This window comes from Somniosus microcephalus, chromosome 1 (assembly GCF_052327205.1).
Source record: "Somniosus microcephalus isolate GS21.2 chromosome 1, FLI_Smic_1.0, whole genome shotgun sequence".
Classification (NCBI taxonomy): Eukaryota; Metazoa; Chordata; class Chondrichthyes; order Squaliformes; family Somniosidae; genus Somniosus; species Somniosus microcephalus.
This window is the reverse complement of record NC_140987.1, coordinates 23,181,768-23,209,014: the sequence shown is the minus strand read 5'-3', so window position 1 is coordinate 23,209,014 and position 27,247 is coordinate 23,181,768. Positions and strand designations below refer to the sequence as shown.

Here is a 27,247-nt window from a genome sequence, read left to right as displayed (position 1 = left end):
CAGGCACGAATCACACATTCCCGCAAGCCACATCCTGCACTCCCAGCAGAAAATAAGCAGCACAGCCCTTCCCGCCACAGCACAAATCTACAAGCTACCTATATGTAAAAATAAAAAACGAGAACCTCGATCGTACGCGATTAAAACAAATCCTAATCCTAAGTACCTATGTCTAGAAGAATAGGTTATTTGACAAGGGCTGTTGATATTTTCCACTCAGCCAATCTGCAGATTCCAGCTTTGCTCCCAATAGCAGGGGGGCCAACAATGGCAATGTAACGGGGGAAGGGGGTTCCCATTCTTACCTGGGACAGCAGGGGTGGACAAGGCTCCCGATTGCGAGACTGTTGTTCCCTGTACAGTGACAACAACAACAAAGAAAGAAAGAATCACAAGTTGATAAAGAGCGTCTCACCAGTCATAACCAAATGAGAAGAGTTTGCCCATCTGCCGTTCAGAGCAAAAGGCGCAGTTTGTGTTTCACCCGAGAGCAAACCTAGAAACATAGAAGATAGGAGCAGGAGTAGGCCATTCGGCCCCTCGAGCCTGCTCCGCCATTCAATGCGATCATGGCTGATCATCCAAATTCAGTACCCTGTCCCTGCCTTCTCCCCATATCCCTTGTTCCCTTTAGCCTTAAGAAATATATCTAACTCCTTCTTGAATATATTTAATGAATTGGCCTCCACTGCCTTCTGTGGTAGAGAATTCCACAGGTTCACCACTCTCTGGGTGAAGAAATTCCTCCTCATCTCTGTCCTAAATGGCTTACCCCTTATCTTTAGACTGTGACCCCTGGTTCTGGACTCCCCCGCCATCAGGAACATCCTTCCTGCATCTAGTCTGTCTAGTCCTGTTAGAATTTTATAAGTTTCAAAGAGATCCCCTCTCATTCTTCTAAACTCCAGCGAATATAAGCCCAATCGACCTAATGTCTCCTCATATGTCATTCCTGCCATCCCAGGTATCAGTCTGGTGAATCTTCGCTGCACTCCCTCCATGGCAAGAACATCCTTCCTCAGATAAGGCGACCAAAACTGCACACAATACTCAACAGACGATCTTCTCCCTCAGCATTGCAACAAATGAATTTAGGTTCCACAGACTGAGGGAGATAATTGGGATCAAGTTAGATGTTCCTAAAATGGCAGTGAAATACATTACCCAAAGGAAGGGTTAGAACATGGGTTTTACGCAGGTATTGGGTACGGTTGGCTAGCATTTCTGGTATTGGACTAGCACACACCAAGCCCCATTCACCCATCACATAAGTACATCATCCCTTGTGCTCGCTGACCTACATTGGCTCCCGGACCGGCAACGCCTTGATTTTAAAATTCTCATCCTTGTGTTCAAATCCCTCCGTAGCCTCGCCCCTCTCCCTATCTCTCTAACCTCCTCCAACCCTACAGATCTGAGATCTCTGCGCTCCTCCAATTCTGGCCTCTTGCGCATCCCCACCATTGAAAGAAAGAATGACTTGGATTTCTACAGCGCCTTTCACAACCTTAGGACGTCCCAAAGCGTTTTACAGCCAATGAAGTACTTTTGAAGTGTACATAACATAAGAAATAGGAGCAGGAGTCGGCTATTTGGCCCCTCGAGCCTGCTCCACCATTCAATAAGATCATGGCTGATCTTCTACCTCATCTCCACTTTCCTGCACTATCCCCATATCCCTTGATTCCCTTAATACCCAAAAATCTATCGATCTCTGTCTTGAATATACTCAACGACTGAGTCTCCACAGCCCTCTGGGGTAGAGAATTTCAAAGATTCACCACTCTCTGAGTGAAGAAATTTCTCCTTATCTCAGTCCTAAATGGCCAACCTCTTATTCTGAGACTGTGACCCCTGGTTCTAGACTCCCCAGCCAGGGGAAACATCCTCCCTGTATCTACCCTGTCAAGCCCTGTAAGAATTTTGTATGTTTCAATGAGATCACCTCTCATTCTTCTAAACTCTGGAGAATATAGGCCTAGTCTACTCTACTGTAGTCACTGTTGTAATGTGGGAAACTGTACATTGGCATCCGTGCCTTCAGCTGCCAAGGCCCCAAGCTCTGGAATTCCCTCCCTAAACCACTTCATCTCTCCGCCTCTCTCTCCTCCTTCAAGACACTCTTTGACCAAGCTCTTGGTCGCCTTTCTTAATATCATGTGGCTCGGTGTCAAATTTTGCTTGGTAACACGCCTGTGAAGCGCCTTAGGACGTTTTACTATCCTAAAGATGCTATATAAATGTGTTGTTGTTGTTGTTGCTGGACTGACAACCCAGAAGTCATTAGTTCAAATCCCACCATGTAAAGAATGAAATTTAACTCAATTAATCTGGTAATTTGTGGGCTGCCACAATGACTATGAAGCTGCCAAATTGCGCCAACTTGGCATCCTTAACTTTGAGTGTTAGCTGTGGCTTCAGTGGCAGCACTCACCTCTGAATCTGAAGCTTGTTGGTTCAAGTCCACTTCAAAGACTTGAGCACATAATCTTGGCTGATATTCCAGTAGAGCTGGGGAGTTCTCCCCTGGTGTCCTGACCAATATTTATCCCTCAACCAACACCACCAAAGAAAGAGTACAGAGTGGTGTTCCCCAGGGGTCGGTTCTAGGACCACTGCGTTTCTTGATATATATTAATGACTTGGACATGGGTGTACAGGGCACAATTTCAAAATCTACAGATGACACAAAACTTGGTAGTATAGTGAACAGTGAGGAGGAGAGTGATAGACTTCAAGAGGACATAGACAGGCTGGTGGAATGGGCGGACACGTGGCAGATGAAATTTAACGCAGAAAAGTGCGAAGTGGTACATTTTGGTAGGAAGAACGAGGAGAGGCAATATAAACTAAAGGGTACAATTCTAAAGTGAACAGAGAGACCTGGGAGTATATGTGCACAAATCGTTGAAGGTGGCAGGGCAGGTTGAGAAAGTGGTTAAAAAAACATACGGGATCCTGGGCTTCATAAATAGAGACATAGAGTACAAAGCAAGGAAGTTATGATGAACCTTTATAAAACACTGGTTCGGCCACAACAGGAGTACTGTGCCCAATTCTGGGCACCGCACTTTAGGAAGGATGAGAAGGCCTTAGAGAGGATGCAGAAAAGATTTACGAGAATGATTCCAGGGATGAGGGACTTCAGTTACGTGGATAGACTGAAGAAGCTGGGGTTGTTCTCCTTGGAGCAGAGAAGGTTAAGAGGGGATTTGATAGAGGTGTTCAAAATCATGAGGGGTCTGGACAGAGTAGAGAGAGAGAAACTGTTCCCATTGGTGGAAGGGTCGAGAACCAGAGGACACAGATTTAAGGTGATTGGCAGAAGGTCCAGAGGCGACATTAGGAAAAATGTTTTTACGCAGCAAGTGGTTAGGATCTGGAATGCAGTGCCTGAACGGGTGATGGAGGCAGACTCAATCGTGGCTTTTAAAAGGGAATTGGATAAGAACCTGAAGGAAAATAATTTGCAGGGCTACGGGGAAAGGGCGGGGGAGTGGGACTAACTGAAGCGCTCTTGCAGAGAGCCGGCACGGGATCAATGGGCCGAATGGCCTCCTTCTGTGCTGTAACCATTCTATGATCCTCGCTGTTTGTGGGACCTTGCTGTGCGCAAGTTGGCTGTCGCGTTTCCTACATTACGACAGTGACTACACTTCATTGGCTTAAAGCACTTTGGGATGTCCTGTGGCTGTGAAAGGTGCTGGAGCAATTCTTTCTTTCTATACATAAACTCACTGAACCATCGAGGACCTAAGAACACAAATCCAAATGCAGTATGGATTACAGTAAAGCTTTTATTTTCTTCATTCTCGGGATGTGGGCATCACTGGCAAGGCCGGCATTTAGTGCCCATCTCTAGTTGTCCACTTAAGGTGGTGGTGAGCCTTCCTCTTGAACCACTGGTATTGGTTTGATACAACTGCTGGGGCACTTCAGAGGTCAAAGGGATATAGACAGGCTAAGTAAGTGGGCAAACATTTGGCGGATGGAGTATAATGTGGGAAAAGTGTGAGGTTATCCACTTTGGTAGGAAAAAGAAAAAAGAAAACTATTATTTGAATGGAGAGAGATTACAAAATGCTACAGTTCAGAGGGACCTGGGGGTCCTTGTGCATGAAACACAAAAAGTTAGCATGCAGGTACAGCAACTAATCAAAAAGGCAAATGGAATGTTGGCCTTTATTGTAAGGGGGTTGGAGTATAAAAGCAGGGAAGTCCTGCTACAACTGTACAGGGCGTTGGTGAGACCACACCTAGAGTACTGCGTACAGTTTTGGTCTCTTTATTTAAGGAGGGGTATACTTGGATTGGAGGCAGTTCAGAGAAGGTTCACGAGGTTGATTCCGGAGATGAAGGGGTTGATTTATGAAGAAAGGTTGAGCAGGCTGGGCCTATACTCATTGGAGTTTAGAAGAATGAGAGCTGATCTTATTGAAACATATAAGATATTGAGGGGGCTCGACTAGGTAGATGCTGAGAGGATGTTTCCCCTCGTGGGGAAATCTAGAACTCGGGGCATAGTTTCAGAATAAAGGGTCGCCCTTTTAAAACTGAGATGAGGAGGAATTTCTTCTCAGAGGGTCGTAAATCTGTGGAATTCTCCGCCCCAGAGAGCTGTGGAGGCTGGGTCATTAAATACATTTAAGGCGGAGATAGACAGATTTTTGAGCAACGGGGAGTCGAGGATTATGGGGAGCGGGCAGCGAAATGGAGCTGAGCCCAAGATTGGATCAGCCATGATCTCATTGAATGGCGGAGCAGGCTCGAGGGGCCGAATGGCCGACTCCTGCTCCTATTTTTTATGTTCTTATGTCAGTTAAGAGCCAACTACGTTGGTGTGGGTCTGGAGCCACATAGAGGCCAGGCTGGGTAAGGACGGCAGGTTTCCTTCCCTAAAGGACATTAGTGAACCAGTTGGGATTTTACAATCCAACAGCTTCATGCTCACTTTTACTGGTACCAGCTATATATTTCCAGCTTTTCAAAAGACTGAATTCAAATTCTCAGACTGCCATGGTGGGATTTTAACTCAAGTTCGTTGGATTATTAGACCAGGCCTCTGGATTACTCGTCAACAAGAAGAAGAACTAGCATTTATAAAGCACCTTTAATATAGTAAAACATCCCAAGGCGCTTTATGGGAGCGATTATCAAACAGAATTTGACACCGAGCTACATAAGGAGAAATTAGGACAGATGACCAAAGGGTCAAAGCGGTGGATTTTAAGGAGCGTCTTAAACAACAACAACAACTATTTATATAGCGCCTTTAATGTGGTAAAATGTCCCAAGGCGCTGCACAGGAGTATTTTAAGTCAAAAAATTTGACACCGAGCCACATAAGGAGAAATTAGGACAGGTGACCAAAAGGAGGTAGGTTTTAAGGAGCGTCTTAAAGGAGGAAAGAGAGGTAGAGAGGCGGAGAGGTTTAGGCAGGGAATTCCAGAGCTTAGGGCCGAGGCAACAGAAGGCACGGCCACCAAAGGTTGAGCGACTATAATCAGGGATGCTCAAGAGGGCAGAATTAGAGGAGCGCAGATATCTCGGGGGGTTGTGGGGCTGGAGGAGATTACAGAGATAGGGAGGGGCGAGGCCATGGAGGGATTGGAAAACAAGGATGAGAATTTTGAAATTGAGGCGCTGCTTAACCGGGAGCCAATGTAGGTCAGCGAGCACAGGGGTGATGGGCGAACAGGACTCGGTGCGAGTTAGGACACGGGCAACCGAGTTTTGGATGACCTCAAGTTTACGTAAAGGAGGAAAGAGAGGTAGAGAGGCCGAGGGGTTTAGGGAGAGAATTCCAGAACTTAGAGCCAAGGCAGCTGAAGGCACGACCACCAATGGTGGAGCGATGAAAATCGGGGATGCGCACGAGGGCAGAATTGGAGGAGCGCCGAGATCTCGGAGGGTTGAAGGGCCGGAGGAGGCTACAGAGACAGGGAGGGATTTGAAAACAAGGATGAGAATTTTAAAATCGAGGCGTTGCCGGACCGGGAGCCAATGTAGGTCAGCGAGCACAGGGGTGACGGGTGAACGGGACTTGGTGTGAGTTAGGACACGGGCAGCCGAGGTTTTGGATGTTTATGTCGGGTGGAAGGTGGGATGGTAACATAACCACTACACTACTGCCCCCCCCCCCCACTACTGCCCCCCCCCCCCCGTAAGGTAAGCTTGGCACCAAGGTATTATTTGAATCTTTGGAGGAATACGGCATGTTGTCTGTGAGCCTTTGCAGTGAAAGTCGATAGTTGGGATTTTATGCGTGAGGCTGGGTTTGTGGGATTTGGGAGATCAGGGCCGCTGTGCTTTTAACTTCCATCAGGTGGTGCTGCTGAGAACGGCGAGCGCTTTAGCCGCACTGCTGCCACCAGCAGGAACACAGCAGTACTGCAGCTGCTTCGCACCCACAAGCACAGAAACAACTGGCCTTTGTACATCGCCGTTAACGATGCAAAAACGCCCCAAGGGGCTTCACAGGAGGGTAATCGGACAAAATTTTGACACCGAGCCAAAGGAGGAGATACTCTCGATTTACCGGCACCTAAATAACCAGAAATCTCTGCTAACCGGCAAAATTCAGGAGTAGGTTCAGGTAAGTTTTACTTCATATTAGTGGCTGTTCCTGGATCTGTGGCTGTGTAACCGGGGTTCCTGCACCTGTTGCTATGCAACAGGGACGCTTGGTCTGTGGCCGGGGTTCCTGCACCTGTTGCTATGGGACGCCTGGATCTGTTGCTGTGTACGGGGCTCTATACCTTTTACTATACCTCTCTGTAATCCGGACTTTTTGATAAACCGGCGCCACGCCGGTCCCGTTGGTGCCGGATAAAAAAGAGTTTCCTGTATTAGGTCAGGTGACCAAAAGCTTGGTCAAAGAGGTAAGTTTTAAGGAGGAGAGAGAGAGAGAGGCGGCGAGGTTTAGGGAGATGGGGCAACTTAAATTTTCTTTTGGAAATGTGGAAGAGGAGCCAGACAGTAAACCAGAATGAGAAAAACAATACCAGCTGTACAAAGTAATGTTTTCTTTACATAACAATAATAATATCTCTGCACACGTTCGAGCGATCCGAAGTTACAACTGATGACAACTGATGCTTAGGGTCTCGGAAATAACAACCGAAAATGCTGGAAATACTCAGCAGCTTCCTCCCCTCCTAAACCCCCCCTCCCCCCACTCCTGTCTCTGCACCTGCTTAATATCTGTTACATCTCCAGCTTTTTCCAGTCCTGACGAAGGGTCCCAGACCTGAAACATTGGGCCAGAAATTAGGTTCGGGGCTTGCCGCGTGTGCAAGCCCCCGATGTGCACTCACCTGGCGCGCCGACATCTGAAGCCTGGGCCTGCTTGGAATTCCTGTCACTGGCCTGGTTCAGATGTCGGCGCGATGTGCTTGCCTGATCCAGCGGCGTAGTTAGTGCGATGTGCCGGCTGGGATCAGGTGAGCACTGTGCAGCCAATCAGGGGAGGGGAAACTTCATTCATGAGTTTGATAGTAAGAACTGTCAAACTCATGAAAACTACAGGCGCCCAAAAGACTAGTTTAACTTTAAATAAAAAAATTTAAAAATCCCAATAATTAAATAAACTATAAATAACTTTAAAAAACTATTTTAAACAATTAATCAAATTTTTGAAAAAAATTTTTTTTTAAGCAATCGGGTCTAAAAATAAACTTACCTTACTGTAAAGTCCTTAAAAACAATAAAGCTGTGGAAAAAATGTTATAATTTTAAATAATAGACCACTTACCTTCAAGAATCAAGTCCTTACGCCTCCTTTTTATATGTGTAAAAAGTTCAGGCCTTTGCACACGGGCAAACCTGTCAAAAAGAAGGAAGTTCAACGCGTGCGCGCAGAGTCCTGCGTGCACGCGTTGGACCTCTGAACCCCTTGGAGGAAATGCCGGTTTCCCGCGCATGCGCTGTGCATGCTGAAATCCGGCACTTCCAACGGGCCCACGCGTGAGTACCCCGTCCGTACTCACGCGTTGGGACCGGAATTACTGGCCCAATAACTCTGTTTCTCTCTCCACGGATGCTGCCTGGCCTGCTGAGTATTTCCAGCATTTTCTGTTGTTATTTCAGATTTCCAGCACCCGCAGTGTTTTGCTATTGTCTCAGGGTCTCGGAGTTGGGTAAGTGTCGTACGTGGCCAGCCAGAGACTGCGCATCATATCAGACAAACAGAGACTGTACTCCTCTGGGTTTGGAGACTCTTAAGCTCGGCGATGGGTTTTGGATGTGATTGCTGTTTGTAGGACTAAAAGGGGCCAGATAATGTCAAACTGTTTCACCTTGGCCAGAACAGCGGGAACAGAGGACACAGCCTGTGTTTGAAAGGAGGAGTAAATTCAAAAGCTAATCAGTGGGAAACAATCTTTTAAACCCGAGTAAACCTCTTGCCTTTTCGTCCCGTGTTGGATTATAAGCAATCCTAACGGAAGGCACCCAACAGATCGCGCACCTCTCGGAACAGACCCGACCTACAGGCTCAGGATCCCCGGGTGATGTTAGCTGTGAAGCGAAGCGCACTTCCAGTTAGCTTGGGGTCATGACTGACAAATGTGGAAACGCATTCCTCCGTCCCCGTCTCCTCTCCAGTGGTGGGATGGGATCTGCAGTTACATAACTGAAACCCGAGGGACTCCGGTGGCACCTGTGCAGGATTCTCAGCTGCCTGACTTTTCACTTACTCACCCCCGCATTGCAGAACAGGCTGCGTCCCAGACGCCTGTCACTGGTTGAACCGGCTCGAATTAAAGAGCGAGCGAACTTGCATCTATACAGCGCCTTTCACCACCGCAGGACGTCCCGAAGCGCCCAGTTAAAGGGCAGACGGGGAGCTCGGGTTAACGGCTCATCCGAAAGATGGCACCTCTGGCAGGGTGGCACTCCCTCAACTTGGTTTATGGGCTCATAATGGAGCTTATTTCTAGAGCCAATAGAACCCTGCGATTCAGTGGCTCAGTGGGTAGCACGCTCGCCTCTGATGTCAGAAGGTTGTGGGTTCAAGTCCCACTCCAGAGACTCGAGCACATAAAGTTAGGTTGACACTCCAGTGCCGTGCTGAGGGAGTGCTGCACTGTCGGAGGTGCCATCTTACAGCTGAGACGGTAAACCAAGGCCCCTGTTCTGCTCTCTCAGGTGGATGTAAAAGATCCCATGGCCACTATTTCGAAGAAGAGCAGGGGAAGTTAACCCTGGTCTCTTGGCCAATATTTATCCCTCAATCAACATAACAAACAGATTATCTGGTCATTATCACACTGCTGTTTGTGGGAGCTTGCTGTGCGCAAATTGGCTGCCGTGTTTCCCACATTACAACAGTGACTATGCTTCAAAAAAAGTGGCGTAAAGCACTTTGGGACGTCCTGAGGTTGTGAAAGGCACGATATAAATGCAAATTCTCTTTCTTTCTTGATACCTTTACCTAAGGAGGAGGTTAGGAGACAGGCTGGGCGACATATGACACCCACCCCTCAACTGGAGGTTGAAAATCAAACAGCATCTCTTCCACGTCCAATTTAACAGCCATGATACAACAACCTTACTTCAGTGCCCCTGCCACTGGACTCCATATCCACCCGCTCCACCATGTGGCTACAGTAGGTACAATCTACAGAGTGCACTACAGCAACTCATCAAAGTTACTTCAACAACAGCCCCGCGAGCTCTACAACCGAGGACAAGAGCAGCAATGTCGTGGGAACAACGTCACCTCCAAACTTCCCTCGAGTGTCAGCCATGTCTCAGTGGGCAGCACGCTCGCCTCTCGAATCAGAAGGTTGTGGGTTCAAGTTCCACTCCATGGGACTTGAGCACAAAAATCTAGGCTGACACTCCCAGTGCAGTGCTGAGAGTAGTGCCGCACTGTCGGAAGTGCCGCCTTTCGGATGAGACGTTAAACCGAGGCCCCGTCTGCTCCCTCAGGTGGACGTAAAAGATCCCACGGCACTATTTCGAAGAAGAGTAAGGGAGTTATCCCCGGTGTCCTGGCCAATATTTATTCCTCAATCAACATCACTATAACAGATTATCTGGTCATCGTCACATTGCTGTTTGTGGGAGCTTGCTGTGTGCAAATTGACTGCCGTGTTTCCCACATTACAACAGTGACTACACTTCAAAAAAAGTGGCGTAAAGCACTTTGGGATGTCTGGTGGGATGTAAAAGTCGCTATAGAAATGCAAGTCTTTCTTTCAAGTCACACATCATCCCGACTTACATAGAATTGACAGTACAGAAAGAGGCCTTTCGGTCTATGCTGGTGTTTCTGTTCAGTTACGAGAAGACACTGGAAACTGGGGCTCCTTTCACCCTAACGAAGAGGGTTAAGAGGAAATCTGATAGATGTGATCAAAATTCTGAGGAATGTTGATGAGGTAACTAGTGGAACGCCGTCTCCATTGCTCGGTGAGTGGGTAACTGCAGGGCATCAGTGTAAGATCACAGCTAAAGAAATGAAGAGACGGGTTAGGGATCTTTCTTTATGCATAGTGTTGTTAGGATATGGGACGCCTACCAGTTGTAGTGTGGGAGCAGAATCCATAATAACTTTTAAAAGGGCAGTGGATAAATATTTGAAAAAGGACATTTTTAAAGGGTATGGGGAATGGGCACGGTGTAGGGTTATGCCTGTAGCTCTTTCGGAAAGCCGGCACAGACACGATGGGCCAAATGTCCATGCAGGTGCAGCAGGCGGTTAAGAAGGGGAATGGTATGTTGGCCTTCATAGCGAGAGGATTCGAGTACAGGAGCAAGGAAGTCTTGCTGCAGTTGTACAGGGCCTTGGTGAGACCACACCTTGAGTATTGTGTGCAGTTTTGGTCGCCTTATCTGAGGAAGGACGTTCTTGCCATGGAGGGAGTGCAGCGAAGATTCACCAGGCTGATACCTGGGGTGGCAGGAATGACGTATGAGGAGAGATTGGGTCGATTAGGCTTATATTCGCTAGAGTTTAGAAGAATGAGAGGGGATCTCATTGAAACTTCTAAAATTCTAACAGGACTAGTAGACTAAATGCAGGAAGGATGTTCCCAATGGCAGGTGAGTTCAGAACCAGGGGTCACAGTCTAAGGATAAGGAGTAAGCCATTTAGGACTGAAATGAGGAGGAATTTCTTCACCCAGAGAGTGGTGAACCTGTGGAATTTTCTACCACAGAAGACAGCTGAGGCCAACTCATTAAATATATTCAAGAAGGAGTTAGATATATTTCTTAAGGCTAAAGGGATCAAGGGATATGGGGAGAAAGCAGGGACAGGGTACTGAATTTGGATGATCAGCCATGATCGCATGAAATGGCAGAACAGGCTCGAGGGGCCGAATGGCCTACTCCGGCTCCTAGCTTCTATCTATGTTTCTATTTATGCTGTGTCCTCTGATCATTTTCAACACTTCTATTAGATCGCCCCTCAAACTTTATGGTGACTTAAATACAGCCCTGGTATTTTAAGCCACTCACCAAAAAAAACCTCCTCTCATTCCCTGATATCCTCATAAGTCTACATCGCAGTTTCCACAGCTCCTGCAATGGGAATCCCAAAACTAGAACAACTTGCATTTTTATAGCGCCTTTAACATAGTAAAACGCCCCAAGACACTTCACAGGAGCAATTATCGAACAAACTTTGACACCGTGTCACATAAGGAGATATTAAGACAGGTGACCAAAAGCTGGGTCAAAGAGGTCGGTTTTAAGGAGCGTTTCAAAAGAGCAGAGAGAGAGGCGGAGAGGTTTAAGGCAGCAATTTGCGAGCTTAGGGCCTCGGTAACTGAAGGCACGGCCACCAATGCTGGAGAGAAGGAAATCAGGGATCCTCGAGGGGGCAGAATTGGAGGAGTGCAGAGATCTTGGAGGGTGTTAGGGCTGGAGGAGGTTACAGAGATAGGGAGGGGCGAGGCCATGGAGAGATTTCAACACGAGGATATGAATTTTAAATTCGAGGCGTTGCCGGACCGGATGCCAATGTAGGTCAGCGAGCACGGGGGTTGTGCGAGTTAGGATACAGAATAAGACTACACACAATACTCCAACTATGGTCTAACCCATGAGGTACAGATTTATCATCACCTCCTTTTCTAAGCTAGTCATATATCTCAGTCTCAGCTAATGGACAAACTAATAAGCTGAAGCTTGAGGTCCACGTCACACCCATGGCGCTCAATAGCCCCAGCGTGAGCAGCAAGCTGAAAGGCATCTGGGAGCCAAGGCACAAATCGGGCAGTAGGCCCTTTAGGCAGCTCACGCAACCCCCCCCCCCGCCGACCCCCAAAGTTCTATTTCAATGAGGCATCCATCCCATAATGGAGCAGGAGCATCTGTTTGAAAGGGGACTGAGGGGTGACGGCCACACCAAAACAAAAACAAAAAATCGGGCCCCCCTGCCCTTTAACCTCGTATCCCTCACCCTCTGGCTCCAACGCTCATCTGACTCCATTGCCCCCTTCCACTCCATACCCTCATCCCTCCTCGCCCAGTGCTGCTACTCTCCCCCCCTGCTCCCCTCCCCACGACCAGTGTCCAGTGCTCAACAGGCAGGCGGCAGCCCTTTATTGGCTGCTGACGCCAGACGATGTGGCCCAGACCTTGCCAGGCGAGATCCAACAAACTATGTAAACGATTGTGCAAACGGCAGTGCGCAATAACGCACAGTCTGCTCTTTCCCGCAAGCCCCGTTAAGAGACCGTGTCCTCAGCTTGGCTCAGTGTTGGTAGCACTCTCACCTCTGAGTCAGGAGGGGGGTTGGGGAGGGGCGAGCGCCAGCATGCTTCGAGGCAAAGAAAGAAAGGCTTCATAGAACCGCAGAAACTTACAGCACAGGAGGAGGCCATTCAGCCCATCGAGCCTGTGCTGGCTCTTTGAAAGAGCCGTCGTGCTCAGTCCCACCCCCCCGCGTTTTGTCCGTATCCCTGTAAATTCCTCATCCTCAAGAACCCGTCCAACTCCCTTAAAATTATTGATGGAATCAGCCTCCACCGCCTTTTCAGGTGGAGCGTTCCCGATCCCCACAACTCTGCGAGTGAAACAATTTCTCCTCCTCTCCCCTCTGGATCTTTGGCCAATGATTTGGAATCAATGACCTCTGGTTATTGACCCACTTGCCAGAGGGAATAGTTTTTCTCTATTTACTCCATCAGAACCTCTCATCATCTTGTACACCTCTGCCCGGTCACCTCTTAACCTTCTCTGTTCCAAGGAGAAGAGTCCTAACTTTTCCCAATCTCTCCTCATAACTCAAGTCCCTCATTCCTGCATTTATGTAGCACCTTTCACAACCTCAGGACCTCCCAAAGTGCTTTACAGCCAATGAAGTACTTTTGAAGTTGTGGTCGCTGTTGGAAAAAGTGGCAGCTGATTTACTTCATTGGCTGTAAAGCACTTTGGGATGTCCTGCTGTCATTGGAAGGAGCTATAGAGATGCAAGTCTTTCTTTCTTCATGTACTAGAGAAAGAGCTTCGGTGGCCCATTTTATCCCAGACTTTTCTTCCTGCTTGTACCAGACTTTTCATTTGACAATGTGTTTGGTGCTGTCACTGTATTTATAGCGTGGCATGCAACTCCCATTGTCACTGTGTGCCAGTGTTTACACTAGGGCCTTCTCTGGCATCAATCTTGGCAAGCCATGAAAGCACAACACGGGAGCCTCGCTAGAACACTCTCTGATGTATTGAGCGTGCGCCTCTCTGCCCGACACAGAGCCCAGACGGCATTAGAGAGAGGTACCAGTGGGTTCAGCTTCATACAGCCTGCCAAGCCCTCACCCTGCGGCTCTGCTACTGTCCCTAAAAAACCTTTCTCCTCCCCCCTTCACCTGGCAGTATTGGCCCCTGCGCGCACACACTGGGGAAGATATTCAGCTGCTGCCTGCCCGGCTCTCCACTGACAAATGGGCAACGGGCGGTGGAAATCATGTGGGAAAATCAGGCGGGAAGAGCGGACACTGGTGGCAAGGTCACACAGGATTCTGATGTTATAAATGAACAAATGTATAATCAGGTAGGCTCCATTAAGGGTGTGCGTGCGTGTAAGTGTGCGCCTGCATAGAAGTGTGTGCGCGTGTGCATGTAAGTGTGTGCGTGGAGTGTGTGTGAGAGTGTGTCTCTGTGTGTGCGTGTGCGGTGTCTGTGCGCGCGTGTGTCTGGTGTCTGTGTCTGTGTGCGTGTGCACAGTCCTCCCTGCCTGATTTTCCACTATGAGCTCTGCCCAGTGGATTACCCATCGCCCAAACAAGGAAAATCCGCCATCGTTCAACAAACAAATCCGCCATCGTTCAACAAACAAATCCACCATCGTTCAACAAACAAAATGAGCTGGCTACAGCCCCTCCCCGAGCCCACTATCCGGAACCCTACCCCCTCAGGCTCCCTATCTTGAACCCCCTAACCCGAGCCCCCCGTTCCCGACATCGCTATCCTGCGCACCCCCCCGATACCGAGGCCCCTATCCCGAGCCTCCTATCCCGAGCCTCTCATACCGAGATCCCTATTCCAAGCCCCTCATACCGAGTCCTCTATCCCAAGCCTCGCACCCTGAGCCCCCTAATCCCGAGCCCCCTAATCCCGAGCCTCCTATCCCGAGCCTCCTATCCCAAGCCCCCTATCCCAAGCCTCTCATCCTGAGCCCCCTAATCCCAAGCCCCCTATCCCGAGCCTCCTATCCCGAGCCCCCTATCCCAAGCCTCTCATCCTGAGCCCCCTAATCCCGAGCCCCCTAATCCCGAGCCCCCTATCCCGAGCCTCCTAATCCCGAGCCCCCTATCCCGAGTCACCTATCCCGAGCCTCTCATACCGAGCCCCCTAAAATGAGCCCCCTATCCCGAGCCTCCTAATCCCGAGCCCCCTATCCTGAGCCCCCTAATCCCGAGCCCCCTAATCTCGAGCCCTCCTAATCCCGAGCCCTCCTAATCCCGAGCCCCCTAATCCCGAGCCTCCTAATCCCGAGATCCCTTATCCCGAGATCCCTAATCCCGAGCCAGGATCAAAGAGGGGGGGATCAGCAGCAACTTGCTCCAGGCTAATGCCTCTTCATCGAAAGGCAGCTGAAGGTCTAAGCTTACAAATGAAGCTGGGGCCGATTGGCCTGTCTCTGTGCTGTAAGTACTGTGCAACAGGATGTTACCGGATAATTGGAGGAGGCAGAAAGCTAGCTAGCCTGGCAGTAAGTTGGAGCGGTGGATGGATTACACGTCCAATTCCACATCAACCCCCGGTCTGTACAACAGTCACTGTTCTTCCAATAAAGTAACTCATTGTGTGAAGCACTTGGAGATGCTTTGGTGTGAAAAATGTTACGGGCAAATACTTTCATTATCATAAAAAGAAAAGAACGAACTTGCTGGGGATATTCGGTGTCCGTTACATATTTTAGAAGAGAAAGAAAGAAAGACTTGCATTTATATAGCGCCTTTCACAACCACCAGACATTCCAAAGCGCTTTACAATGTAGGAAACGCAGCAGTCAATTTGCGCACAGCAAGCTCCCACAAATAGCAATGTGATGGTGACCCAATAATCTATTTCTATTATGTGGATCGAGGGATAAATATTGGCCAGGACACCAGAGAGAACTCCCCTGCTCTTCTTCGAAATAGAGCCACGGGATCTTTTACATCCACCTGAGAGGGCAGACGGGGCCTCGGTTTAATGTCTCATCTGAAAGACGGCACCTCAGACAGTGCGGCACTCCCTCAGCACCGCACTGGGAGTGTCAGCCTAGATTTTTGTGCTCAGGTCTCTGGAGTGGGACTTGAACCCACAACCTTCTGACTCAGAGGCGAGAGAGAGAGAGTGCTACCCACTGAGCCACAGCTGACACCGTGGTTTGGCATAAGTGGCCCTTTTTTCATTTTTGAGATGATTCTTTTAGCTGTTCACACACAAGCAATTTTCATTGAAGAGGTGAAACACCTACAACTGTGGACATTACACAAGACTGTGTGGCTCTGGGACAGGAGCGGCAGTTGTTGATGTGAGTGATTTACTGAGCCTATGGATTACCTAGGGAAGAGTCAATACATTATCCATCATATATGGAGGCTGGCGGGCAGTAAAGCCCATTCTCAGTCTTAAATATAAATAAAGCACCTTTCACAACCTCAGGACGTCCCAAAGTGCTTTACAGCCAATGAAGTAGTTTTGAAGTGTAGCCACTGTTGTAATGCGGGAAACACAGCAGCCAATTTGCGCACAGCAAGCTCCCACAAACAGCAATGTGATAATGACCAGATAATCTGTTTTAGTGATGTTGGTTGAGGGATAAATAGTGACCCCAGGACACCGGAGAGAACTCCCCCTGCTCTTTTTCGAAATAGTGGCCATGGGATAGTTTACATCCACCTGAGAGAGCAGATGGGGCCTCGGTTTAACATCTCATCCGAAAGACGGCACCTCCGACAGTGCGGCACTCCCTCAGCACTGGCACCAGGAGAGTTGTCCTAAATTATGGGGTCAAGTCTCTGGAGTGGGACTCAAACCCACGGCCTTTAATGTCGCGCATGTACAGACCAGAAACGCTGCAGCGGTTATAGAGAAAAACAAGGCCGTCTCGCATTAGCGTGGATTACTAATCCGAGCTTACCTTCAGACCCCCGCAGGTCAGGCAGGCGGTGAAGAGAGCACGTCCCGCTCCCGGGTAGGGGCTGCATATCTCGCAAGGGTCCGTAGATCCCGCTCCCAGCACTGGCATTCCGATAAGTGAAGCCCCTTCGCTCCCTTTTGGTTCTGCCGCCGGTCCCTGTGGTTTTAACCGTGACCACCGTGGCACGAAATCCGCGTACAACTCACCAGCCGAGTCCCCGGATCCTTCCAGGGCAGATAGAGAGCTTTGGCCCCTCTCCGTGCCCAACAGCTGGCAGTCGGTCAGCTCCTGAGGTGCAGGGGCCTGGTCCTTTAACACGGAGGGAGGCGAAGTCGCAGGCGGGGCCACCTTCGCTGCAGCAGCGGCCTGCAAGACGCTCCTGGGCGTGTCGTAGAGATGCCGGAGGGAACTGGGAACCTGATACTCGGAACCGGGAGTCCTCGGGGCCTGGCAGGTGCACAAGGTCCGCTCGGTGGGCAAGTTCGATGGGAGGCTGAGCAGGGAGCCAAACTCGTCGCTCGGGCAGACGTCCAGGCTACCGGCGTAGGAAGAGAAGCTTCCGGAATAGGAGGAGGAGTGGCTGGCCGTGGCGATGCCGCTGTCCGAGGAGCTCTGGCGGCCCACCTCCTGCAGCTTCCGCGAGCGGGGCGGCTTGGGCGGGGGCTTCGACCCCCGCATGACCTCCGCATAGAGCTTCTCCTCCGCTGGGCCCGGGGCCCTGGTCGCCGCGCCGACCGAGTGGCCCTCCTGTAGGCCGCTGACCGCCAGCTGCTCTGGCCACAGCGTTAGCCGGCTCCCGATACTGGCGCTGTCCGACTGGCTGGTGTCCGAGGACTCGGTCGAGCTGGACAGACTCCGGTCATCCCCTGGAGTGGAAACAAAAAAAATAAATAGAAACATCCACTGGAACTGGGGGTGGGAACGATACCACGACACTACAAGACTCGTAATTCCAACCCAGCTGTGTCTCTGTGCACAAATATACACTCACACACACACACGCTCACTGTGACGGACACACACTCGCTCACGCTCGCCCACACACACACACACACTCATGCACACACTCATGCACATGCACACACGCTCACGCACACACATGCACACTGTGGCGGACACACACTCACTCATGCTGGCCCACACTCACGCATGTCCACACTCACAATACCGCGACACTACAAGACCCATAATTCCAACCCAGCTGCGTCTCTATACACAAATATACACTCACACACACACTCACATACGCATGCTCATGCACACTGCGACGGACACACACTCACAGGCACACACTCACAAACACGCCCACACTCACGCATGCCCACACTCGTGTATGCATGCATACACACTCACGCACACTCACATTCACACACTCATGCACGGAACACACAGACACAGTCCCTCGCAGACGTATACACTCACACACAAGCCAGCAGTTGCTATATCACGTCAAGAGTAAAGAAGCTCAGCAACGTAGGGGTTCTGACGAAAGGTCACCGACCTGAAACGTTAACTCTGTTTCTCTCTTCACAGATGCTGCCCTGGCCTGCTGAGTATCTCCAGCATTTTCTGTTTTTATATTAGGGGCTTACATGTTTGCTTTGGACTCCTGTGCTCTCGGGGTATAGATATGGAGTCATCAGGAATGCTTGGGCTCGCTAGTCCGACGACATGAGGGGGATTAGTTCGCTTGCACAGTTCAAGAGACATGGGCTCCAATACACTGTTGTAATGTGGGAAACGCGGCAGCCGATTTGTGCACAGCAAGCTCCCACAAACAGCAATGTGATAATGACCAGATAATCTATTTGTAGGATAGCAAAATACTGCAGATGCTGGCAATCCAAAATGACAACAGAAAATGCTGGAAAAACTCAGCAGGCCAGGCAACATCCGTGGAGCGATAATCTGTTTGTAGTGTTGGTTGAGGAATAAACATTGTCCAGGTAGAACTCCCACCACCATCTCCCCACCCTCCCCATCTCTTTTTCGAAATAGTGGCCATGAGATCTTTTACAAACATCTGAGAGAGCAGACGGGGATGGGGGGGCCTCGGTTTAACGTCTCACCACAAAGACGGCACCTCCGGCAGCGCAGCACTCCCTCACTGGGAGCGTCAGCCTAGAATTTTGTGCTCCAGTCTCTGGAGCGAGGACGTGAACCCCACAATATCTGACTCAGAGGCGAGCGCGCTAACATGGGAGGCTCGTGGATGTTGCGTTCGACGCGAGGGGGGGAGCAGAAGTTAAAAATTGAGCCAACACGTTCAATGTTTCGCCTCCTACCTCCGCTGCTCTGTTGACTGGACTGCGACAGAAGACTCAGCCGTTTCTCCAGCTCCAATGCTTCGTGACTAATCCTCTCTTCCATATAGGCTGGAGTCATACTGGGATCTACAATTCAATGAGAACAATTAAGAATTATGATGTTTTTATTGCAAGAAACATATACAACCAGCCAGGCTTGGTTAACAGCTTAGCATCCATTAGGAACCCCACACAAGGTCAAGCTCATCAACCGTCAATAATCCCAGCATAGTTATCCTGGATGTGATCTCCAATATTTCCTCCTTCGAAGGCAGGGCCATCTGGGTTGTCCTCCAGACTAACGGGGTACTGTTATGATAGCAAAATACTGCAGATGCTGGAAATCCGAAATAACAACAGAAAATGCTGGAAAAACCAGTCCGTAAGGATGACCCTGAGCTTCCGGCCGCCTGTCATTTCACCGCTCCATTCCCACTCAGACCTCACCGTCTGCGGCCTCTTGCATTGTTCCACGGAAGCTCAGCGTAAGCTCGAGGAACAGCACCTCATCTTCCGATCAGGCACTTTACAGACTTCCGGACTCAACATAGAGTTCAACAATTTCAGAACATAAACTCGGCCCCTATTACATTTTTACTTATATTTTTCATCCACACCTTTGTTTTGGCCCTCCCCCGCTTTTTTTTATCTCCCACATGGCAGCTGTCTCCCATTCTGCCAGCGCATTTCACACCTAATCTAGAGCCGTCTTTTGTCTCCACTAGTCCGATCACCATCTCGTCTCGTTTTGAATACCTCTTAATGTCTCTTCACTTCTCTTTTGTTCTCTCCCAGCCCCCAAACTGGCCTTTTAATCTGATCATTTCCTGTGCTTCTTCAGTCTTGACACAGGGTTTCGACCTGAAACGTTGACTCTATTTCTCTCTCCATGGATGTTGCCTGGCCTGCTGAGTTTTTCCAGCATTTTCTGTTGTTATTAACGGGGTACTGTGTTGATTTTCCGCAACTCAGTTTAGGGAGACAGAAGGAAGGAACAATATTCCGACTGACATTTAATTCTTTGCCTGCAGCATCCATGCCTTTGGCAGAGGTCGCGGGTTTGGACGGTGCTGCCGAAGAAGCCTTGGCGAGTTGCTGCAGTGCATCTTGTAGATGGTGCACATTGCTGCCACGCAGTGAGTGGAGGGTAGTTACATATTAATGACGTGCGGAACATCTACCCCAGTCACTTACAGCAGTGATTAGCGGGGGATACAACCAATCATCTCCAATCTGGCCGAGAATACTGGCGGCACAATAGTGGGGTTGGAGAAAGAGGGGCCGGGAGGAGGCTGGTGTGGAGCATAAACACCGGCACGGACCAGTGGGGCCGAATGGCCTGTTTCTGTGCTGTAAATTCCATGCAATGTAATTCGATCTTAAGCATCACAGACAGCAGAGAGATCCTTTGTCCCTTTTGTGATCTTGCTAAGTTTCTCATCCCCCCCACCACCAAATCATGACTTGAACCCTCTCTAGTTTTTCTAGTTTTCTTCCACCAAGCCCCCCCACCTGTCCCCCTCACAAACTTATGGTCCCCATCCACACACCCTGCCACCACCACCTGTCCAATTTTAGCACAGAGTATTCAGCAGCACAGTTTACAACCACAACTTGTATTTAGAAAAGTAATAAAACATCCCAGGGCGCTTCGCAGGAGCGTTATAAAACAAAAGAAAGACTTCCATTTATATAGCGCCTTTCACGACCACCAGACGTCTCAAAACGCTTTACAGCCAATGAAGTACTGTTTGAAGTGGAGTCGCTGTTGTAATGTGGGAAACAAAGCGACCAATTTGCGCACAGCAAGCTCCCACAAACAGCAATGGGATAATGACCAGATCATCTGTTTTAGTGATGTCGATTGAGTGATTGGCCAAGACACTAGGGATAACTCCCCTGCTCTTCTTCAAAATAGTGCCAAGCTCCCACAAACAGCAATGTGATAATGTCCAGATAATCTGTTTTTGTTATGTTGGTAAAGGGATAAATATTGGCCAGGACACCCCTGCTCTTGTTTGAAATAGGGACATGGGATCTTTTACGTCCAACTGAGAGAGCAGACGGGGCCTCGGTTTAACGTCTCATCCGAAAGACGGCACCTCCGACAGTGCAGCACTCCCTCAGTACTACACTGGAGTGTCAGCCTGGATTTACGTGCTCAAGTCTCTGGAGTGGGGACTATGAACCCACAATCTTCTGACTCAGAGGCGAGAGTGCTACCCACTGAGCCACAGCTGACACTGACACTTAACACCGTGCCACATAAGGAGACATTAGGACAGATGACCAAAAGCTTGGTCAAAGAGGTAGGTTTTAAGGAGCGTCTTAAATGAGGAAAGCGAGGTAGAGAGGCGGAGAGCTTTAGGGAGAAAGTTCCAGAGCTTCGGGCCTAGGCAGCTGAAGGCACGGCCACCAATGGTGGAGTGATTCAAATCGGGGATGCTCAAGAGGCCAGAATTGGAGGGGCGCAGATATCTCGGGGGCGGGGGGGGAGTTGTAGGGCTGGAGAAGGTTACAGAGGTAGGGAGGGTGTAATGTGCTATCACATGGTTTAGTATGAGCATGCTCAGTTCGCTCTGGCCTAATAAAGCAAGCACATGGACTAGCAACTCGTGTCCCTGTCCTTCATTTGTTCTACCCACATATATTACAGAGGGGGAGGCCATGGAGGGATTTGAAAACAAGGATGGGAATTTTATAAATCGAGGCGTTGTTTAAATGGCAGCCAATGTAGGTCAGCGAGCACAAGGGTGATGGGTGAACGGGACTTGGTGCGAGTTAGGACATGGGGCAGCCAAGTTTTGGATGTCCTCAAGTTTACAGAGGGTATAAAATGGGAGGCCGGCCAGGAGTGCGTCGGAATAATCAAGTCTAGAGGTAACAAAGGCACGGATGTGGGTTTCAGCAGCGGATGAGCGGAGGCAAGGGCGGAGACGGGTAACGTTACGGAAGTTGAAATAGACGGTCTTAGTGATGTGTGGCCAGAAGCTCAACTCGGGGTCAAATACGACACCAAGGTTGCGAACAGTCTGTTCCATTTCCTACAGTTTGCCAAACTTACAAGACGAAAATGGCGAGCCAGGAAAGACCAGCTGGTCCGTCAAGCCGGCCCCACCCTCACGATGGCTGGAGCATCCGGACTAGACTCCCCCCGCCCAGCCCACACTGCCATAACACCTCCTGGGAGAGGCGAAGCCAGAGGAAAGCGTGGGGCCAATTACCCTCCAACCCTCCGAAGACCATCGGGTTACTTTACAGTAATTCTACAGGCCGGATTTTGGGGTAGTTTGGCTCGGACAGTAGAAGATGACTTGCATTGCTATAGCGCCTTTCACGACCACCGGACGTCCCAAAGCGCTTTACAGCCAATGAAGTACATTTCTTCCAAAGTGCAGTCACTGCTGTAATGTAGGAAATGCGGCAGCCCACTTGCGCACAGCAAGCTCCCACAAACAGCAATGTGATGATGACCAGATAATCTGTTTTTGTGATGTTGATTGAGGGATAAATATTGGGTAGGACACCGGGGAGAACTCCCCTGCTCTTCTTCGAAATAATGGCCGTGGGATCTTTGACGTCCACCTGAGAGAGCAGACGGGGCTTCGGTTTAACGTCTCATCCGAAAGACGGCACCTCCGACAGTGCAGCACTCCCTCAGCACTTCACTGGGAGTGTCAGCCTGGATTTTTTGTGCTCAGGTCCCAAGTAAACAGCAGCTGAGTCTATCAGCACCCACCCGAAAATGGGATGACCCTGCACCGAGCTGGTCTACGAGCTTGGGATGTTTTCATTGTTGCCTGCTCGGAATCAAAGGGAAAACTGAACAGCGAGTTCTGAGCTGTAGCTGTCACGGCACCAGCGTTGGAGGCCGACCCATTGGCTTCAGCACACATTCCAAGGGCCTGATTTTATTTCACTCGATGCCTTTAAAAGGGATTTAATCCGACTTACAAGGTTACACGCGGAACACCTCGGGATACATGATCCAGCTGTGGACAAATTCATCAATCAAGCACCTCTTCATTCAACAGGAAGGGTTCGTGCCCTTTCACTCTGACGAATGCAATGTCCAATACATTGCTTCTCATCGTCTCCCGCCACCCCCCCTCCCAATGCACCCTGTGAGCTCATTCCTAGGTAGCCCAGGTGGCTCACGCTCTGGTTTACTCTCTCTCTCCCCCCACACAGGAAGGTTCCTAGTCTAAAGTGCTCTCCCCTGATGTTCAATACCAACTACACCAAGAAATAAAGAAAGACTCGCATTTATAGAACGCCTTTCACGACCTCAGCATGTCCCAAAGCGCTTTACAGTCAAAAGAATTACTTTTGAAGTGTTTTGAGGCAAGACACGCGGCAGCCAATTTGTGCACAGCAAGCTCCCCACAAACAGCAATGAGATAATGATTTGTTTTTAGATGTTGGTTGAGGGATAAAATAAAATGTTGGCCAGGACATGGAGTGGGAGGTGGGGGGGCGGAACTCCCCGGCTTTTCTTCAAAATAGTGCCGTGGGGTCTTTTACGGCCACCCGAGGGGGCAGACGAAGCCTCGTTTTATCATCTGAAAGACGACAGCTCCGACGGTGCGGCGCTCCCTCAGCACTGTACTGAACTGTCGGTCTGGATTATGTGCTCAAGACTCCGGAGTGGGACTTTGAACACACAACCTTCTAACGCAGAGGCGAGAGTGCTACCCACAGTGTAGCAGTTGCATCCACACCACAGCATCTTCTTCTTAGGCAGTCCCTCGGAACCGAGGATGACTTGTGTTATAAATCTCATCATCATAAAGAAACTACTCATGAAATAACGCTGGACGGCCAGCTGGTGGCGCCGTCCAAGGAGTATAAATACTCGGGCGTGGGCCCAGCTTGCCCAGGGACATTTTGTAAGACAGGAACTAGTGAAGTACAACTAGACCTCCATGTTCTGAAACAAGTTGATTCAAGCCTTGCTTTATGCTCAAAACAAGTGCGTAGCGAGTTTTATTACGTCAACTTGCTTCCACATTAAAAATGAGTTTGCAGGTGACTGATGGGTCCAATGCAGGACCTACAGTCTCTGTCACAGGTGGGGCAGACAGTGGTTGAAGGGGCGGGTGGGTGGTGTGCTTGGGTTGACCTGCGCTTGGCTTCCGCTTGCTCCCGGCGAAGAGACTCGAGGTGTTTGGCACCTTCCCGGATGCTTCTCCTCCACTTTGTGCGGTCTTGGGCCAGGGATTCCCAGGTGTCGGTGGGGATGTTACACTTTTTAAAGGAGGCTTTGAGGGTGTCCTTGAAGCGTTTCCTCTGCCCACCTGGGGCTCTCTTGCCGTGCCGGAGCTCCGAGTAGAGCGCTTGTTTTGGGAGTCTCGTATCGGGCATGCGGACAATGTGACCCGTCCATCGGAGCTGATTGAGCATGGTCAAAGCGTCGATGCTGGGGATGTTGGCCTGAGCAAGAACACCACAGCATATTGGTGTATCAGCCCCACCTTCAGAACGCAGGAATGTAGAGGAGTGGAAAAGTCCAGAACAGTCCACCTGACCAATATCGCACTACACATTACTCCCTTACACACACTCTCATTTCACCAGAAACTATCCAACTCCCAGCTGAATTTTCTGACACTATCAGGGAGGTCTGTTCCACCCTTTCACCGCCCTCTTGAGTGAAGCACTTCAAATTTAAACTCCCTGAGGAACGTGCCCATTTGCTTGGAAAACAGCAATAATGGACCGATATTCCGATCCCTATGGGTATGTATGGGCTGTGTACACACACCGTAGGGACATCGGAAATGCCGGTTTCAGGCATGCCGAGCGCACGCGCTGAAAACCAGAATTTCCCATCTGTCGATAATGCTCTTGACAGAACGGACGCCTGCCCTGGAGAAGGGCCTCTGCGGGGGGAGAGTTCCGCTTTCTGGAGAACCTCCACCCGCAGAAAACCCTTAGAAATCTGACGCCTGGTAAAAGCAGGCATAAGGTCTGCTTTTACCAGCATAAGATTTGAAAAAAAGTAAAAAACAAACATTTTCACTCATTTATCATTTAAAAATACTTTTAAAAAAGGTAAATTTATTTTTAGCCCATAAAAATCTTTAATAATTTTTTTCAAAAAATTTAATGTTTAAAATACTTAATTTATTGTAATTTCAACTAATTTTTTATAATGTGATTAAAGTGTTTTTGGGGTGATCTCCATTCATATATTTGACAGGTCTATCTGTCAAGTGTATGAAGGGAGATTCCCTTCCATTGGCTCCCCATGGCCCACGTGAGAACTGCCTGCGCCCCTGGGATATGTGGGCCCTGCACATTTCGAGTTGGAGAGGCCCAGGAGCGGAAGTGTCCGGACCTCAGGAGCACTCAGGTAAGGGCGTAGATTTTTTCCAGATCGGAGGCATTCACACGCAGGAAGCCTCCAATCGGAAAATATGGGCCATTGAAATGTATGAGGAGCGGGCCAGGAGAAGGGGGGGTTGGACCAGGAGAAGGGGGGGGTTGGACCGGGGGAAGGGGGGTTGGACCAGGAGAAGGGGGGGTTCGACCGGGAGAAGGGGGGGTTCGACCGGGAGAAGGGGGGGTTGGACCGGGAGAAGGGGGGGTTGGACCGGGAGAAGGGGGGGTTGGACCAGGGGAAGGGGGGTTGGACCGGGGAAAGGTGGGGTTGGACCGGGGGAAGGGGGGGTTTGGACCGGGAGAAGGGGGTGTTGGACCGGGAGAAGGGGGGGTAGGACCGGGATAAGGGGGGGTTGGACCGGGGGAAGGGGGGGTTGGACCGGGAGAAGGGGGGGGTTGGACCGGGGGAAGGGGGGGTTGGACCGGGAGAAGGGGGGTGTTGGACCGGGGGAAGGGGGGGTTGGACCGGGAAAAGGGGGGTTGGACCGGGAGAAGGGGGGGTTTGGACTGGGGGAAGGGGGGGTTGGACCGGGAGAAGGGGGGGTTTGGACTGGGGGAAGGGGGGGTTGGACCGGGAGAAGGGGGGGTTGGACCGGGAGAAGGGGGGTTTGGACCGGGAGAAGGGGGGTTGGACCGGGAGAAGGGGGGTTGGACCGGGAGAAGGGGGGTTGGACCGGGAGAAGGGGGGGTTGGACCGGGGGAAGGGGAGTTGGACCGGGAGAAGGGGGGTTTGGACCGGGAGAAGGGGGGTTTGGACCGGGAGAAGGGGGGTTGGACCGGGAGAAGGGGGGTTGGACCGGGAGAAGGGGGGTTGGACCGGGAGAAGGGGGGGTTGGACCGGGAGAAGGGGGGGTTGGACCGGGAGAAGGGGGGGTTGGACCGGGGGAAGGGGAGTTGGACCGGGAGAAGGGGGGTTTGGACCGGGAGAAGGGGGGTTTGGACCAGGGGAAGGGGGGTTGGACCAGGGAAAGGTGGGGTTGGACCGGGAGAAGGGGGTGTTGGACCGGGAGAAGGGGGGTGTTGGACCGGGGGAAGGGGGGGTTGGACCGGGAAAAGGGGGGTTGGACCGGGAGAAGGGGGGGTTTGGACTGGGGGAAGGGGGGGTTGGACCGGGAGAAGGGGGGGTTTGGACTGGGGGAAGGGGGGGTTGGACCGGGAGAAGGGGGGGTTGGACCGGGAGAAGGGGGGTTTGGACCGGGAGAAGGGGGGTTGGACCGGGAGAAGGGGGGTTGGACCGGGAGAAGGGGGGGTTGGACCGGGGGAAGGGGAGTTGGACCGGGAGAAGGGGGGTTGGACCGGGAGAAGGGGGGGTTGGACCGGGGGAAGGGGAGTTGGACCGGGAGAAGGGGGGTTGGACCGGGAGAAGGGGGGGTTGGACCGGGGGAAGGGGAGTTGGACCGGGAGAAGGGGGGTTTGGACCGGGAGAAGGGGGGTTTGGACCGGGAGAAGGGGGGTTGGACCGGGAGAAGGGGGGTTGGACCGGGAGAAGGGGGGTTGGACCGGGAGAAGGGGGGGTTGGACCGGGAGAAGGGGGGGTTGGACCGGGAGAAGGGGGGGTTGGACCGGGGGAAGGGGAGTTGGACCGGGAGAAGGGGGGTTTGGACCGGGAGAAGGGGGGGTTGGACCGGGAGAAGGGGGGGTTGGACCGGGGGAAGGGGAGTTGGACCGGGAGAAGGGGGGTTTGGACCGGGAGAAGGGGGGTTTGGACCAGGGGAAGGGGGGTTGGACCAGGGAAAGGTGGGGTTGGACCGGGGGAAGGGGGGGTTTGGACCGGGAGAAGGGGGTGTTGGACCGGGAGAAGGGGGGGTAGGACCGGGATAAGGGGGGGTTGGACCGGGGGAAGGGGGGGTTGGACCGGGAGAAGGGGGTGTTGGACCGGGAGAAGGGGGGTGTTGGACCGGGGGAAGGGGGGGTTGGACCGGGAAAAGGGGGGTTGGACCGGGAGAAGGGGGGGTTTGGACTGGGGGAAGGGGGG

At 50.9% G+C, this 27,247-nt stretch overlaps 1 protein-coding gene across 3 annotated transcripts in view; it reads right to left on the bottom strand.

The window, feature by feature from the left end:
* Nucleotides 1-27,247, bottom strand: part of dok7b (docking protein 7b) — a 163,289-nt gene that overhangs the window by 90,290 nt on the left and 45,752 nt on the right. For all 3 annotated transcript variants that reach the window (XM_085975474.1, XM_085975454.1, XM_085975463.1), the window contains exons 6-8: nucleotides 18,868-18,975; nucleotides 16,583-17,448; nucleotides 306-354 (exon numbers count right to left, since the gene is read on the bottom strand). In XM_085975474.1, coding sequence (XP_085831600.1) covers nucleotides 306-354; nucleotides 16,583-17,448; nucleotides 18,868-18,975 — 1,023 coding nt within the window. The remainder of the gene's footprint in view (nucleotides 1-305; nucleotides 355-16,582; nucleotides 17,449-18,867; nucleotides 18,976-27,247) is intronic.